General features: G+C 31.1%; 1 protein-coding gene across 1 annotated transcript; it reads right to left on the reverse strand.

Annotated features, from left to right (window-relative positions):
• Nucleotides 1-1065: 1065 nt before the first annotated feature.
• Nucleotides 1066-4498, reverse strand: LOC120067230 (receptor-like kinase TMK4). Its single transcript, XM_039018756.1, has 2 exons — nucleotides 2047-4498; nucleotides 1066-1786 (listed from the first exon to the last, which is right to left on the reverse strand). The coding sequence occupies exons 1-2, from the start codon at nucleotides 4319-4321 to the stop codon at nucleotides 1269-1271; spliced, it is 2793 nt and encodes a 930-aa protein (XP_038874684.1). The 5' UTR covers nucleotides 4322-4498; the 3' UTR covers nucleotides 1066-1268.
• Between the last annotated feature and the right edge of the window lie 13190 nt (nucleotides 4499-17688).

Raw genomic sequence — 17688 nt, forward strand, 5'->3', positions numbered from 1 at the left:
ACCTAACTAGCACAAGCTGTATGTTATGAAGCAAAGATCAAAGATCAACTTCAATACACATATTTCAAACTTTTCTTACCAATAATCTAAAATCATAAATTTACTTAATCAAACTTGTATTGATCCAAATATTACTTGTAAACTAGTTTATAATTTTTTTTCGTCGACATGATACATTGAATTATTGATGTAATTAAATTTACTATAATCTATAAGTCTAAACTTTTGAGTTGATTAGTGATTTAACTAATATCGAGAAGACGTTTTACGTTCGGATGGTTGAGATGTCATTTCCTCCTCAATTAATATCACATTTCCATGACCCATAAGCTAAATTTTTTGATTGATTAGGACATGTTTGGTACACAATTTAAAAACTGAAATTTGAAAACAAAGAATTTAATGAAAACGAAATTGTATTTTATGTTTTCAAATATGTGTTTGGTAGCAAATTTATAAATTAAATTTCAGGTTAAACAAATTTTTAAAATGTGATTGAAAATATATTTAACTACTTAGTAAATACTAGGTTGAATATAAATGTTACTAATTCATTTCGAATGTGTTTTATGTTAAAAAATTTGTATAATTACTATTTCGTAATATCATATAATATACATAATATATTGCATATTTTAAATTTAACAAAAACAATTGAGTTTTTAACATGAAATAATATAATTGTCATTGCTTTTAACATTTTCAATATAATTTTGCATTTAATTTTGAATTAAAAATCTAGATATACTGAAAACATAAAAAAAATGTTTTCAATTTGGATCACAGAATCCCAATTTTTGAAAACAAAATGCAAACTGTCAACCAAACATATATTTGTTGAATTAAGTGAATCTGAAAAACGTAAAATAGAATTGAGTTACATACCAAATGGGCCCTTAGGGATTTGAGGTAATCACATTAGTTAATAGTGCAATTAATAAAAATTTCTTACAATTATATTATAAAATATTTAGCATTTAAAAAAATTTGTAAGAACTACATAAGATTGTGGTCAAATTCGACTCCAGAAAAGGAATGAATTTGATTTAAAAGGTAAGGAGTATATTTATATATAGATATATATATACTTATCATACAAAGTGAAATGGCTTAAAAATCCAAGAACATGCAGCAAAATTCCATCGTTAGGCATTAATAAAAGAATGAAGCAAACAAAGAGACAAATGAATTGCACTAAAAACAGTGACATCCACTAAAACAAACAGCTCTATGAGATATTTTGGTATCTTGTTTTTGTTCCCTTTGGTCTATCTGCAATCCATGGAGTCAAATGTGTCAGCAAATCCTGAAGGTTTTGAAGGAATGCTTGTGTGGGTCTGGGAGTAAGAAATGTCACTGAACATCATTGTGGATGTTCCTTCATTTGCTTGCCATCTTTGAAGAGCTTGAGGTAGGCTCATGTGCAGATCGATCCCATCCGTTTCTTCTTCGTGTTGGCTCGTAGGTTTCCATTGCTCGACGAGAGGGCCAAGGATGTTGACAGCGTGGCCCATGTCAGGTCTTTGATGTGGCTCGCGAGCTGTGCAGTGTCCTGCTAACTCTGCCACCTTTAATATGCTCTCCATGCTCTCCTCGTCTGGGTTGAGAGCTTGATCGATCGCTTTTGGAATGTTCTCTTTCATGATCAACACTCTTCGGAACCATGTGACCAGATGAGATCGCTCGTCCGGCATTGTGTCATCCAATGCTTTTCGACCTGTGATGATTTCCATCAAAACTACTCCAAATGCATATACATCGACTTTCGTCGTCACCCTTCCTGTTGCTGTTAAAACAAGATTGAAACGAAAACAAATAATTGCATGTCATTGAAGTTCAGTTCACATAGACTAACAATGCCTACCACAAACTAAATAAAAGCTTTGCAATTGCACACAAGAGTCCATCGTTAAATTAGCACTAGACTCAAGTTAAACTATAACCTATTTGATCGGATATCCTATTATGAAACCATGCTAAATTACCTCATGATTATAAATTAAGCAATTAAGTTTAATAGAACAGGCGAAGGCGTTGTTTAATTACCTGCATATTCGGGAGCAAGATAGCCAAACGTTCCGGCCAATCGAGTTTCTACAGAGTATTTTCCGTCGGGTGCATTTCGAACCAAACCAAAATCAGCAACCTTAGCTCTCATGTCATCACTAAGAAGTATATTAGAAGGTTTCAAGTCTCTATGAATGAAACTTTGTTGGGCTAAGCTATGTAGATATTCTACTCCTCTTGCCACATCTAAAGCAATTGTAATTCTTTGCTTCCAAGTAAGAGGAGGATAACCATTCTCTTGCCAATCAAACAAATGTTGAGTCAATGTCCCTTGAGGCATGTACTCATATACCAATAACCTCTCATTGCCATTGATGCAATAACCCAAAAGAGCAACCAAATGTCTATGCCTAACTTTGGTAAGCACAGCAATTTCCGCTTGAAACTCACTCATTCCTTTGGTACCCATTGCCCCAGATTCCATCCTTTTCACAGCAATTTTAGTACCATCATGTAACTCTCCTTTGTATACAACTCCAAATCCTCCCCTTCCCAACACATTATCCTCACTAAAGTTGTTCGTCACCTGCTTCAAAACTTGTATCGAGATGGCCACATTTCCGCCCTCGAAAACATTAATATCATTGCTAAAATCCTCACTACTCTGGCTTTGCAGCTCACTTGGAACTCCAGCATAACCGTTCAAGCCACTCCCTGCATCACTCTTCACAATCTCCTTGCCATTTTCAGGATTATTCACTTTCCCAAACTTCTTATGCCTGTTGCTTACATAACATTTGAAGCCAACAAACAGAAAAATAGCAACAAAAACAACGACAGCAATGACAACACCAACAATCACACCAGCTGAAACGGAGGATCCATTGGAAGATCCTGAAGTTTTCCCATCAATGTTGGTGCCATTGGAATCAATCTTTCCACCTCCAGCTCCACCATCATGTCCTCCATTTCCAGGGCTCAAACTAGTCCCAAGCAAAGGATTACCCTTCGTGATCAAGCGAACTGTTGTAGCAAACTTAGGTATCTGTCCACTCAAATTGTTGTTCGAAACATCGAGATTCTGAAGTTGTGACAACATCGTCAAACTCTCCGGTATCTCGCCAACCAAATTATTGTCATTCAAATACAAATTCTTCAAACTCGTCAAGTTTCCAAATGCAGGAGAGATCACTCCCACCAAATGCTGCTTTGCGAAGTTAACAGTAGTAACCTTCCCTACAGTACAAACCACAAAGCTCCAATCCTGGCAAGCATTATTTCCTTCCCAAGCATCTGCCAGCGAAATCGGGTACCCAAACGCCCCGGCAACCGCAAGAAGCACCGAAACCTGAGCATCACACGGCCCTGGCGTCGTCTTACAAAACCTATTGACACTACTAAAAGTCGCCTGAACTCTTGAATCAAACACAGGCAATGGCCCCTGAAGCTTATTGTTATCCAAACTAACATTCGACAAGCTAGAAAGGCTCATAAGAGAAGGAGGAACAATCCCAGTAAACTGATTATCACGAAGCTGAAGATCAAACAAACTTTCACACTTGGAAAAGTCTGGAATCTGCCCTGTGAACTGATTCTTCTGAAGCCAAACCTGAGCTAATTGAGTCATAGACGATAACAAATCAATAGAACCCGACAACCCAATTAGCTGATTGTTCAACCACAAGCTCTTAATCCCAGATCCACCGAGAGATTTGGGCAAAACGCCAGTAAGATTGTTGTAAGAAAGACGAAGCTCCTGCAAACTAGAAAAGGAATCGAAGAAATCCGGCAAAGACCCAACAAGGTTGGCATTGCCAGCATAGAAACTAACCAAACTAGAAGCCTGAGTCAACTCAGTCGGAATGGACCAAGAAGCAAGATTAACATTCTGGGTCAGACTCAGAATCTGCAAGCTAGTAAGGCCTTGGAAGGCACCAGGAGAAACAGAGGAGAAATTATTGTTGTCGAGATAAAGAGATTGAAGGAAAGAGAGATTAGCAAAGGAAGGGATTGGACCGGTGAAGGAGTTGCGTTGAAGAGAGAGAGAAGTGAGCTGAGAGAGGGAGTTGAGATCGGAAGGAAGGACGCCGGAGAGAGATTTGGAAGCTAAGTTAATGGAGGTGACTCTGTTTGAAGAGTCGCAGCGGATTTCTTTCCAGCTGCAGAAAGGGGTGTTGGTGGACCAGCCGGTGGGGGTCGGGGAGACGGCGGCGGCGAGCTTCTGGATGACAGCGGCGTCGTCTGCGGCGGCGGAGAGGAGGGAAAGGAAGAGGGTTAAGGTGGAGAGAGAGAGGATAGGGTTGAGAGAACCCATTGGAGGGTGAGAGAAAGAGAGAGGGAGAGAGAGAGGTTGAAGATGAAGTCGAGTTAAAATGGCGGTACGGCACTTGGTGGGATGTTGCAGAAGAAGAATGAAAGAGGAAACTGTGGGGATTTCGTTAAAATTACATCTCCATGTGAAGCATTTTGCTTACTCATCTCTGTGTTTTATTTTTAATAATTGCCAAGCAGCTGCTCAATTATTTACTATTTTCAAAATTTTAATTTAATCCATAATCAAACCGTTCTTCACTGTTTTTTGTTTTTTGTTTTTTTTTAAAAATAAAAATAAAAATAAAAAGAATAGTTCCTCGCTGGGTTTAAAATGTCTATTTCCATGGAAACATAGAGTTCTTGATTTCACAGAAATGTTGTTAGAAATATCACTAAAATGTCACTTTCGATGATATTTCTTTTAAGAAATTATAAAANATATTTTATAATTTTTAAATAAGTTAACCTAGATCATTTATATTATATTAATATTATTGACATATTGTTACTTATTTTTTCATATTTGGTGGATGTTTCTAAACTATAATAAAAACATCGATTTATTTCTCATGCCAATATCGAATGCCTGGAAATATAGACATATCGACGGAAATTTAATATTATGGCTAAAGGTATGAAAGAGAATCATTTGTTTTTTTTTTTAATTTTCAGTTTTTAAAAATTAAGTTTTTTTATTTTCAATTTTTTATTATAGTTTTCTTTTTGAATTCTTTAGTAAATTTTAAAAATAAAAATAAATTTTTAAAAATTATTTTGTTTAGTTTTCAAAGTTTGACTTGTTTTTTAAAATATCGGTAGAAGGTAAATAACAAAGTAAGAGATTTAGAGATTGAATGGATATTTAGGATAGTTACAAAAACTAAAAATAAAAATTCAAATGGTTATCAAATGGGAAATTATATTTGGTAATTATTAGAACTATGTAAATTTTTTAATCCGCAACCAATGATTATCATGAGACAATCACATAGTAGTGGCCTAAAACAATGTGTTTAAAGCTAAATTATACAAAATGCCTATCAACTTTGTACTTTGTGTCAAAAATACCTTGAACTTTCAAAAGTTTCAAAAATACCAGATTAGTTTTTGGATGAAAATTGTTGGTATTTTTATAAAAAATGCCCCTAAACTTTCAAAAGTTTGAAAAAACCCTTAAACTTTAAAAAAGATAAGAAAAAAAAATATATTTGCTGTTATATGAACCGAAACGGTTAATACTGTCTTATATCTTTATTTTTCATCTTTTTTCTCCCCTCCCTTCTTCAATACTCTCTTACTCCCTTTTTGTTAATTGTTTAACATTTATTTATCTAAAATAACTTGGTTCTTTTTTAACTTAAGAAAATTTCAAACAAATTGATTGAAAGCGTTTTTAAACTCTTTTTAATTTATTTTTTAATTATTATTATTTTATTTTTTATTTTTTTTTGCTATTAGGTATTAAATGTTTATGTTCATATACTAACGGTGAATCTATTTTTGAACTTTTTTTTAAGTTAGGGGTATTTTTAAACTTTCAAAAGTTTAGGGATATTTTTGAAACAAAACATTAATGGTTTCTATCCAAAACTCACGCTAAGGTATTTTTTTTCTTTTTGAAAGTTATATTTTTTTAACTTTTGAAAGTTAAAAGAAGTTTTTGACACAAAGTTCCACGTGCAGGGTTTTTTTTAAAAAATAATTTATCATAGTTTAATACATAATATTTTGTCAATGTGAGCATAACTTATTTGGCATGGATGAACTTATATTATCAATTCAAGATTTGAAGTTCGATCCCCCCACCTTATGTATTATAAAAAAAAAAACAATACATCATTTTATTACTAACCATTTATCTTTATAATTAGGATAATTATGAGCTAATACAACATTTTTACATAATTGCAAATATAGCAAAATTTATCAGCAAGAGACTCTATCTTTGATAAACTTTTATTAGCGATATAATCTATTATTGATAGATTTTGAAAATTGAATCTAAATTTTATTATATCTATAATATTTTTGCATTTTATTATATTTATTAATACTAGGAGCCTGACTTTTACTAATGGACGGTGATACTTTACTATATCTTTAAAAAAAATTATTTATTTTATTATATTTAAAAATAATCATTTTTTTTAAAAGATATTAAATTTTGTTTAACCATCCAAGAAAATTCAGGCGGAAAAAGCGGGGAAATTTGTAAGCAAAAGCCGCAGCTTTATGGTCCAATGCAGCCAAAAAATCTCAAATCGATGTTTAGTTTGAAGCTCATTTTCAGCCAACCGACTTCTTTTCCCTTTTTTTTTTCCTTATTTCATTAGGATTGGGATTTAAAATTCTCTAAAAATTACTTATTTCTTTTTTTTTTCATTGGAGGTTTGAAGATTACGTGTATTTGGTCAATAAAGTTTTCAAATTTAACTTTCATTTAACTTTTTGATTATGTGTTATTAAGAATATGGTTTTTTTAATAAAACAACTAATTATATGAAATAAGAACTATCTATTCTCTCTTAAATTATTTTTTCTAATTTTTTAAAATAATAAAAGAATAATTTATAGAACTTCTAAACTTATTTTTCAAAATTAAATAACTAAAAATATATATTTTAAATAATTAGGGACCAAACATATTTATTCTTAAAAATTTAAGGACTATAAAGATCAATTTAAAAAATTTAGAGGATATTTAAACCCAACTTAAAGTTGATGGGTATAGCTCATCCAATGTTTGGGGTTTTAATTATAATAGTTGGTGTTTCTAATTATTATTATCTACAATTAATCACATCATTATTATTTTAAATTTCTCTTTGCACATTTTATTATATTTTTAGTCATAATCTATTTTCCTTTTTGTTATAATTTTTACTATTTTCAATCAAGGCAAATTGATTGTACCTCGAACACCGACTATTATAACTCAAATTAAAATAGCGTACACCCCAAATATAGACTATTAGAATCTATAACTATAATGACTAACCCAACATCCCAAACACTCCCGAATTTGAAAGGATAATTTTTCCTAAAAATTCCCATCAACACCTTAATATTTCCACAATTTCACATCGATTTTCGTGATGAATAACCTTTCCATTATATTTTTTAAAAGTCGATGAAATATAACAAAAATAGCAACTATATCACTAACATTAACTTAAAATTAATAATAAGAAAACTAAACTATTTTAAATATTGTGAAATATTTATAAGTGAGTTTAAGTATTAAGTTTTTTATATGCATATTTTTTTAAAACTATTTTTCGACATTGATATTTTATTGATAGTTTCAATTGTATTTTTATAAAATTGAGATATCAACATTTCATTACCTTTATTTACGACTAAATATATGTTCTAGATTTGAATACTTTTAAAACATTTTATATTTTATCCGTTCTCAATTATTCTAGTCATGTTTTTAAATGCAATAATACAAAATACTTCTAAATATATACATAAGTTTCAATTATATCCTTAAATTTCAATACATTTTATTTTAACTTTTAAACTTTGAAATTGTTTAGGAAAAAAAAATAGAGAAAACCTTTTTAGAATTTGCTATAAGGAAATTTTATTAAAATATTGGATGAAAATTGATCTGAGATTCGATATGTAAGAACAAAAAGGCATGCATGACAACATTTACTCATTTGGAACATTAATCAGGTAAATTAGTTTACCTACTCACTTTCTAAAATTTTATAGTCTTACTAAGTACTACGTCATATAAGTTCATCATTAATCAATTTAAGCATTCATTAGCAATGAGGTAGATTGAGGTAAAGTGAGTATAGCTAATTGACGATTGACATGCACTATCTTTTTTGAGGTTATAGGTTTAAATCTACATACCCTACTTGTACAAGAAAACAATAACAAATAATAAGCACTAGATTACAAAAGAAAAAGAGAGAGAAAGAAATTAAGGATTAAAGAGAATTTGTCAGAAACAACACGTTTAAGTTTTTACTTTATAAAACTAGTATCTTTTTTTAAAACTCGTAAAAATAGTTTTTCTCAGTCCATCTCGGGCGAGAGATGAGATTTTAGTTAAAAAAAAATCAACTTTTTCCAATTTATCGATTGTTTGGGACTTTTTCAGTACATCTCGCTAGATTATATACCGAGATTATGTGCATCTTGTGTTGGGAATGTTCTAGAACTCGCATTTCGTGTTAAACATTCTATTTATCAATATTAAATTGTTGATTTTGCATTCAATTATGAAAATCCAATAAACATATTCATGGCTATATCTGAATACTGTAACTTTATATAGTGACATAAACATGATCAAGTTAACAGTATATAGCCTAAATGGTCTAATAAATATAGGGATAAAATTAGGTATCTCATCTTGGCAACACTATTGGATGCGACCACTCTATAGTTGTTACAAAGAGTTGTAAAGTGCTACAAACGATGTGATCTACAAATTGTGCATGTTGAGACATGTGAGTGGGAGCATCCTATGCAAAGAGTGCACATATAGACCGAACCACGAAAATAGTCACTTTTCTTTATAACGACCGTTTACTGTTAAAACTAACTGTTTCATTTATTAAATAACCTAAGTTAACTCGATCTTAATCGTGAGCTAGCTATGAACTCCTATTTATTCAGGATTATCCTTTGATCTATAAACAGTGAGAGTAAGCCAATAGTACTGCTCAATAAGCCTCTCATTTTGGAGATAAGACCGGATGAATAGCTAATGAACTCCTATTTGTTCGAGCTTGGGTGAACTTTCGAATAAAGGCTGCACAAGTTCCAGTCACAATGATATCATCAACATATATTAAAATAAGAATGAAGATAGATTGTTTGTCGTAAATAAACAATGAGCTATTTGATTTTGCAGCAATGAAACCCCAATCAATTAACCATGAATTCAGTTTAAGAAACCATGCTCTAGGACTTTGTTTAAGACCATATAAAGCCTTGTGAAGCTTGCACACATGTGAAGGTTTTTCTTTGTCAACAAAGCCGAGAGGTTAAACCATATACACATCTTCATGTAGATCCTCACTAAGAAACGCATTATGCACATCCAATTGTTTAATGAACCAGTTAAAATGAACAGTTAAAGATAACACAATATGAATCATTGTAGGCTTAAGAACCGGGATAAATGTTTCAAAGTAATTGATGCCATAGGTCTGATCAAAACCAGGTGCAACCAACCTAGCTTTGTATCTCTCAATGTCACCATTTGGCTTTAGTTTCAATTTGTACACCCATTTGTAGCCAATGACTTTGTATTCAAACAAAGGGTGCATAAGAGTCCATGTATTATTTCGTTTTAGAGCATCAAACTCAACTTGAATAGCTTGTTTCCATTCAGCAAACTTAACATCAGTCTTAAAGGTAGAGGGTTCACTAGGGATAGAAGGGGAAGAAGAGGCAACAGAAGCTAGCCATACTTTAGGCTTGACAATACCAGCTTTAGAACGAGTAATCATGGGATGATTGTTGGTAGTAAGTGAAAGAGATGAATATGGAATAGATGGAGATGAGGAATGAGAATTCAACAAAGGAGAAGATGAGGCAACAAAAGGAGAAGAGGAAGAAGTCATCGAAGGAGAACATGTGTTGGAAGGTGATGCTTCAAGATGTTGAGAAGAATTTGGATGAAGGGTAGTAGAATGGTGCTGAGCCATAGAGCTCGTTGTCAATGAAGAAGAAACGGTAGGAAATCCAGGTGGTTAAAGAGGAGAACAAAAGGCGAGAGAGATAGGGAGGTCAGGTTGTAATTAGAGATGTGCATGGGGCGGGGCAGGGCCGGGGATGCCATTCCCCATCCCCGTCCCCGCTCCCCATTTCATTCCCCATCCCCATGAAATTCTCCACAGGGATCGAGGCAGGGATTCCCCACGTGGAATTTGCGGGGAAAAAATTACCTCCCTTACCTTTTTTTTTTTTTTGTAAAATGACAATTAATTTAAAGCACTAATGTAAGCAAATTTTAATTAAATAATTAACTTTATCACTAAATTGTTTATTATGGTTAGTTTTATATGAAAATTTGAATTTAAAGATAAATTACTTAAATTTTGGCCCAAAAAAACTAATTAATTTTTTAGTAGAAAGAAATAAATATAAATCAAATTATTCACATATATAATCTAAATTTAAACATTAAATTTAAACATATTCATTATCTTTCCTAATAAATAATCAAATCTGAAATTTAAATGTAATATTTATATAATAATAATAATAACATAATATTATTAAACTATACTAAATCATTCCCCTCCCCACCTGACCCCGTCCTCGCCCCGTTCTCCGTCCCTACCCCGATTAGCTTTTACATATTTATTTAGTATAGTTATCTAATATTATGTTATTAAGAATGCATTCCCTGTCCCCATCCCGTTTAGCTCACGGGGAATTTTTTTCCCCACTATCTTCCCCATTTCCCGCCTAATCGAGGAATCCCCGTCCCCGTGGGGAAATTGGACATCTCTAGTTGTAATGGAGATATAGGAGAAGGAATAAATAATTTTGTGGCTGGTGAACAATGTTGGATGAAGGGAACATAACAGGAGGCTGAAAGGTTGAGAATGACTGATTAACATGAAATTGCTTAACTGACTCAAGGGAAACAGAGGAAGTTACAGATAGAAAGGATCGTTCATTAAAAACCACATGTGGAAAGATATAAACACGATCAGATAATGGATCAAGGCACAAATATCCTTTGTAGTTGACATTGACTCTAATAAAAATGCATTCTTTAGAATGAAACATTAATTTGTTAGAGTTATAAGGACATAAAAAGAGAAAACAAGAGCAGCCAAAGGCACGAAGTAAATGGTAATCAGGTAAGACATTGTATAACATCCCATAAAGGGATTTAAAATATAAAATTGAGGTTGGTAATCAGTTTATCAAATGAATAGCCATTTGAAAAGTAAAGCTCCAAAAGGAAAGCAGTAACTTAGAACGAGCTAATATAGCTAACCCCATTTCAACATGTCTAATTTTTTACTCAATATGACCATTTTGCTGTGGGGTATATGGACAAGATACTCCATGTGTAATACCAAGGGATGTGAAAAAATAGGGGGAACATTGGCTCGGTTTTGAATCGACATAACAAAGGCATTATACTCAATTTCTAAGCCTTCTAAAATGTAGCCCAAGTGATCTCTATAAGAAATTGGTTCCCCAGTAGCAACAAATTGATCAACAATTTCTTTAATCTGGGACAAGTATTGAGAAATAGACTAATCAACTTTCATTATTTTGTGAAGTTTAGCCTTAAGACCCATAATTCTAGCAGTAGTTTTAGAGTCATACATCCAACTAAGGGACTCTTAAATTTCATAAGCAGACTAAAGAGAAACAACTTCACCCATTTTTTCTTCATACGGAGAAGAGTAAATTCAGCATATTAAAATCATATTTAACCGTTGCTAGTAAGTAAAAGCATCACTCACCTGGGTTTGATTTAACATCAAGAAATTGAGGAGGACAGAGAACCCTTCCTTCCAATTAGCCTTCAAGCCCATTCACAATAACAACATTGAGAAGTTGAGTCTTCGAGAGAAGATAATTTGTGTCATTCAACTTAATAGTGAATGGCTGGGGTAGAGTTGGAAGCAATGGAGGAAGGCCAGGATAAGAAGATTTGGGAAAAAACCAGTATAGTTGGGGGGAGGATAGGTTGAGTATGAAGGTGAGAAGAAAAATTGTTAAGTCGGAGGTATTATTTGTGGGTAAAACTAAGGTTGAGGGTGGGTTGGGATTCGAGGGAATTGAGGTTGGAAAAATTAGGGTCGTCAAAGAGGCACATTCTGAGGTCGAGTAGTATAGATGGGGGTTTGGGGGAAAGAGATACTGATCAGTGGAGTAATAACATTAGAGGATGTGGGTGGGATAGGAGGATAAGTTGTTTCACTCACTGGTGGAAGAGAAGAAGAGGAAGAAGCTTCACTGGTCACCATTGACACCCGAATTCTATATATTTGAGCTTTTTTGGTGAAATCCCGAAATTCATATATTTAAGCTTTCTCAATGAAATCTCAGACAGGATTAACATCACTATTTTATATATATCCCAAATCTTATCCAATTTTTTGAAAATTTTAATCTTTTCCAAAATTTAAAATATGTTGAATCAATTTGGAAAATCCATTTTGATAATAGGAAAACCCATTTAAAATTTTCGAAATTTATATAATTGTGAAAACATAAATTATGCTAAAGATTTGAGAAATTACGTAATAATTTGATATAATATTTAATAAACATAATCAAATTTAGAAAAAATTTAAAAATAATATAAGATTTGAGAAGATTACATAAAAGAAAGAAAAAAACTTTAAACTTCAAAATTAAAATGAAACTTTCAAAATTCATATGTACAATTGATAATAAACCTAAAGTTTTGTAACTTTTGTACATAATTTAACGTAATTATATTTTAATACAGCTAATTCAAAATGTGGTAGTTAAATTAACACGACGACCTTGGAAATTGCAAGTTTCAAATACCAATTAAAAAAGGAAACATAGAACATGGGTATGCTCTTATGCTATTCTACTTTAACACATTTCAACTCTAAAAGGATAAGTAAATAAATAAATTTTGTTTTACAAATGTTCCCTTCCCTTTACTGATTGCTAATTCACCTTCCACAATATATACTTATATAATATAATATTTATTAAAATAATCCCATAGTATACAAAACTTGATTATTGCCACCCATGTTCTACGGTCTCATTTTGTGTCATATTTAATAAAGAAATTAATAGAGAGTTCTCGAATATGTTTTATTATGGTTGGTTGAATAAAATACATATTGTTTTGTCTATCTAATTTTAGTTTCTTAACTTAAATTTATGTCATAAATATTAAAGTGGGAACTACACTTTTGCAATTGATTATGTCTATTAACTTGATGTGAATATAATCTATCATATTTTCACTTATAATACCCAAATCATTAATAAATGTCGACATTGATTTATGTATACTAGTGACTTGTATCAATAGTTAATATATATGTGGATTTGAGATAACAACCACTTTTTTCTCCCATTTCAAAGGCTATTGTTTGGATTGGATTTTTAAAAATATTATGTTGATGCCAAATTTTGACCAAAGAAGAAATGTACCTAAATCATTGTGACCAAAATCTGTACGTCGGTGTGGAGTAAGCCTACACACTCTGACACCTAAATCAGAAAAGTTGAATGTTCACAATCAATCTAACTCAAAGTCTAGAACTTAGTTGTTCAATGTATGCCTTTCCTTCTCTTATTAATAGTTTTTTTTTTTTTTTAATCTTTTTCCTATTCTTTATCCGTTTTCTTCTCTTTTCTTTCCTTATCCTATTAGGATTTTTCATTGGACGATTGCATGCGGATCTCTCTTAGGTCGAGGTCGGCTGACCCAGCATCCTTGCTAGGTGCGCTAAGGTTTCATCCCTTAAGGCCTAGTAATGTTGGGTCTTTGGTCATTGGGCCAACATAAGAGGCTTGGCCTCGGTTGGGGTCGAGATCGACCAAGCCCAATTTGTCCTTAGGCATATCCCTCCAGTCTTCTGTAGCTCTAATTTGACCATTTTACCCTTGATTCCAAAAACCACCCTTGAATATGATGGTAGCTACAATTACATTTTCAAACTTTCAATTGTAAAAATTAGATATCCTCAAACTTATACAAGTGCTAAAATTGAAAAGTTGTCAGAAATAACCCTTAAATGTTTCCATATTTCAGAACTAGCACTCTTTTAGAAAATTCTTTGAAATAGTTTTTCTCGGTCCATCTTGATGAGATCTACCATTGAGATTTAGATAAAAAAAAGTTAACGTTTTCATATTGTTTTGGACTGTTTCGGTGAAAGTAGGCAAGATTAACACCGAGATTCTATATATTTTGACTTTTTCGATGAAACTCATGCATGATTAACGTCGTGACTCTATATATTTTCTAAATCTTACTTACTTTTTCTTAAAATTTGATTTTTTTTTTCCAAAATTTAAAAAATGAAATTATAATTATCTATGATCCATAGGAAAAATCCATTTAGATAATTATAAATCCATTTGGAAATTTGGAAATTCAGATAATTGTGGAAATATGAATTGGATGAAAGATTTGAAAATTTATGTAAGATTTGATAAACCTAAGACAAAGTTTGAAAAGATAAAAGATTTGGAAAAAATTACTTAATATTTGGGAAAATCGTAGAATCTCGGTGTTAATCGGAGTGTTCATCGAGAAAACCGAAAAAAATCAATAAGATGAAAAAGTTAGGTTTTTTTTTTTTTTTAATCTAAATCTGGTATGACTTAGAAAAACTAGTTTAACTAGTTTACTAAAAGGGTGTTGTTTTTTAAAGATGGAAACTTTAGGGGGCTACTTTTGACAAATTTCCGCTAAAATTGAAGTCTCAAACTTATAATAATAATCAAGACTCATGTTTTTAATGGTGCTTTTAGTTTTGTAAGTTAGATCTATTAAACTAGGTTCACATTTGTACTTATGTAAGGTGATGTAAATTTTGTATCACAATCTTGTGTATCACCATTTTGTGTATCATAATTTTGAGCATCACGAGTTTTTTCTACTTTAATAAGAAGTTTGAATTTTATCCTCTTATTTTCATTTTTCTTTTTTTATTTAACAAATATTCAGATATTGATTAGCTTCCACAATATTTATTTTTCCATCTATTTCATTTTCTTAACAATATCAAAGTTGTTTTGATTACACAATAGTGATAGCAGCTCCAACATTTCCCTCACACCATATATTTTTCTAAAGTACTAACTTTTCTTTCCTTTCTTTTTATGTTATTTTTCAGTCCAAGTATAATATTAAAGTGGAGATTTATGAGGCTCTATTGGATAATCATATAGTTTTTTAAAATTAAATCTATAAACATCATTTTTACCTCTAAGTTTCTTGTCTTGTCATCTACTTTTACTATAGTTTTCAAAATCAAACCAAATTTTATAAACTAAAAAAAAACTTATTTTTGAAAACTTATTTTTGTTTTTTGGAATCTAGCTAAGAGCTCGACTCTTTTACTTAAGAAAATGCAAAGTATTGTGAGAAGATGAGAAGAAATAGGCTTAATTTTTAAAAACTAAAAACTAAAAACAAAATGGTTATCAAATGTCGCCTAAATTATAAAGACATATGTGTAATTATTTTAATCATAGCTTAAATTGTCAATTAGATCTACATTGTTAAAAAGATATTTGTAATAGATAGAACAATAAGGCAAAAAATCTAAAAGTATAGTATATCTTAAAAATATTTGGAAATATGGAAGTGTTGTCCAATCAACTTTTGAATTTTTTCTAAAATTTCCCTCACTTGTTTTGTGCATGCTTTCTTCTTCTTCTTTTTCTTTCCTTTCTTCCATTTTTTTATTTTCTTTCCTTTTCTCCTTTTTTCTCCTTTTATTTTCTTTCTCCGTTTTTCTTTTGAATTTTCTTTCCTTTCTCCGATTTATTTTTATTTTTTTATTTTATTTTCTTTCTCCAATTTTTACTTTCATCTCCCAATCTTCTTATCTCTCCAAGTATTTTCCTCTCTCTCTCATCTCTCCAAGCATTTTCCTCTCTCTCTCTCTCCAAGCATTTTCCTCTCTCTCATAAGTGACTTACCACCAACAAGTCAAAGTTAAATTGTTATAGCGAAACATTAAATATAAATAACAAATGAAAACGGATTTGAAAAAAAACTACTTTTTTTTAGTCCTCGAGTTTGCACCATTTTTAGAAACATTTATTAAAATTTTGAAATAAGAAACGATAATAGTTATTGAACAAGTTTATTTCTAAAAAATGAGAAATGAGAACGTTATCAAATAGACCAATAGTTTTTTTTTTCCCTTTTTATAGGACTTTAAGAGTATAAAGTCAATCAGTAGTATCACTGATAACATGTTATCAGTGATACTATGATATCATGCTATCAATGAAAACTTTTATGCACAATCAAGTAATTCCGAGGAGTCATTTCATCTCAAATACTATGTTACATAATACATAAATACTATAGTGATATCCTTTACATTGATAGCAATAGAAAGGTATCACTCACAGTAGCTATTAATAATATCCTTTATGACTATCAAAGTATTATTCTATACCTATATGCGTCAATAACGATATACAAACACACTACATGTATTAACAAATTAATCAAAAGACCCTGATTATTTACAAACAATATAATATGAAATCAAATTCAAACAATAAAAAGCATAAAAACATTATCATTAATAGAAACGTATTAGTAATAGCCACTATTTGGCTATCATTGATAGAAATGTACCAGTGATATCAATGAATAGTTCATTCTCAAATTGAAAGTTATAACTAATAGCAACATCATTAATAACAACTATCAATGATAGTAACTGATAGCAATTTCTCGAATTGAAAGCTATCATTGATAGCAACTATCAGTGTTATTCACCGATAGTAGCACCACTGATAGCAGCTATTAGTCATAGCAACTGATAGCACATTTCTTAAATTGAAAGTTATCACTGATTGCAGTTATCAGTGATAGCAACTAATAACACACTTCTCAAATTGAAAGTTATCTCCGATAGTAGCTATCAATAGCAACTGATAGCACACTTCTCAAATAAAAAAGTAATACTGCTAGCAGTTATCGGTGATAGTCACTGATAGCACACTTCTCAAATTGAAAACTATAACTGATAGCAGCTATCAGTGATAACTTTCAACTTGAGAAAACTGGAAAGCAACACGCAAAATAGTGGTTGGGCATGAGTTTTTTTTGTCTTTTACCATTTTTTATTCTATATATGCAATTATTTTATCTTTGTAATACGTATTCTATTATTTTGGATTTAAATTCCATTTATACAACTAATCTTTATTAAAATTCAAATGTTCATAGTAGATCAACAATAATTAACATGTATTTAAATCACTATATTTCTTATTTGTTGTATAAAGAGAATTGAAATTCAAATATGGCATAAGAAGCTAAGCTTATGGAAACTTAAGTTAGGAATTTAGGGAACTATTTGTCGGATATAAATATTTTTGGTGGTGTTATACAAATATTAAAATATAATGATAATATATAGTTGGATTTGGTGAAAAATCACTTCATTAAATAAAATGTAACAACATTAGGCGACCGCGTTCCTTCCAACCAACCACATGCATCATGCATATGCTTCAAATCCAAACTAAGATTTTATTTATTTATTTATTCTATTGAAGTACAATCCAAAATAAAATTTTATTTTATTTTTGTTCCTTAATTTAGTTTATATACGTTTTTTTAAAATGGTTTCAAATTTATAAGACAGTTTCAATCTAAATTTATATTCCCCC

The sequence above is a fragment of the Benincasa hispida genome, chromosome 12 (assembly GCF_009727055.1).
Source record: "Benincasa hispida cultivar B227 chromosome 12, ASM972705v1, whole genome shotgun sequence".
Taxonomy (NCBI): Eukaryota; Viridiplantae; Streptophyta; class Magnoliopsida; order Cucurbitales; family Cucurbitaceae; genus Benincasa; species Benincasa hispida.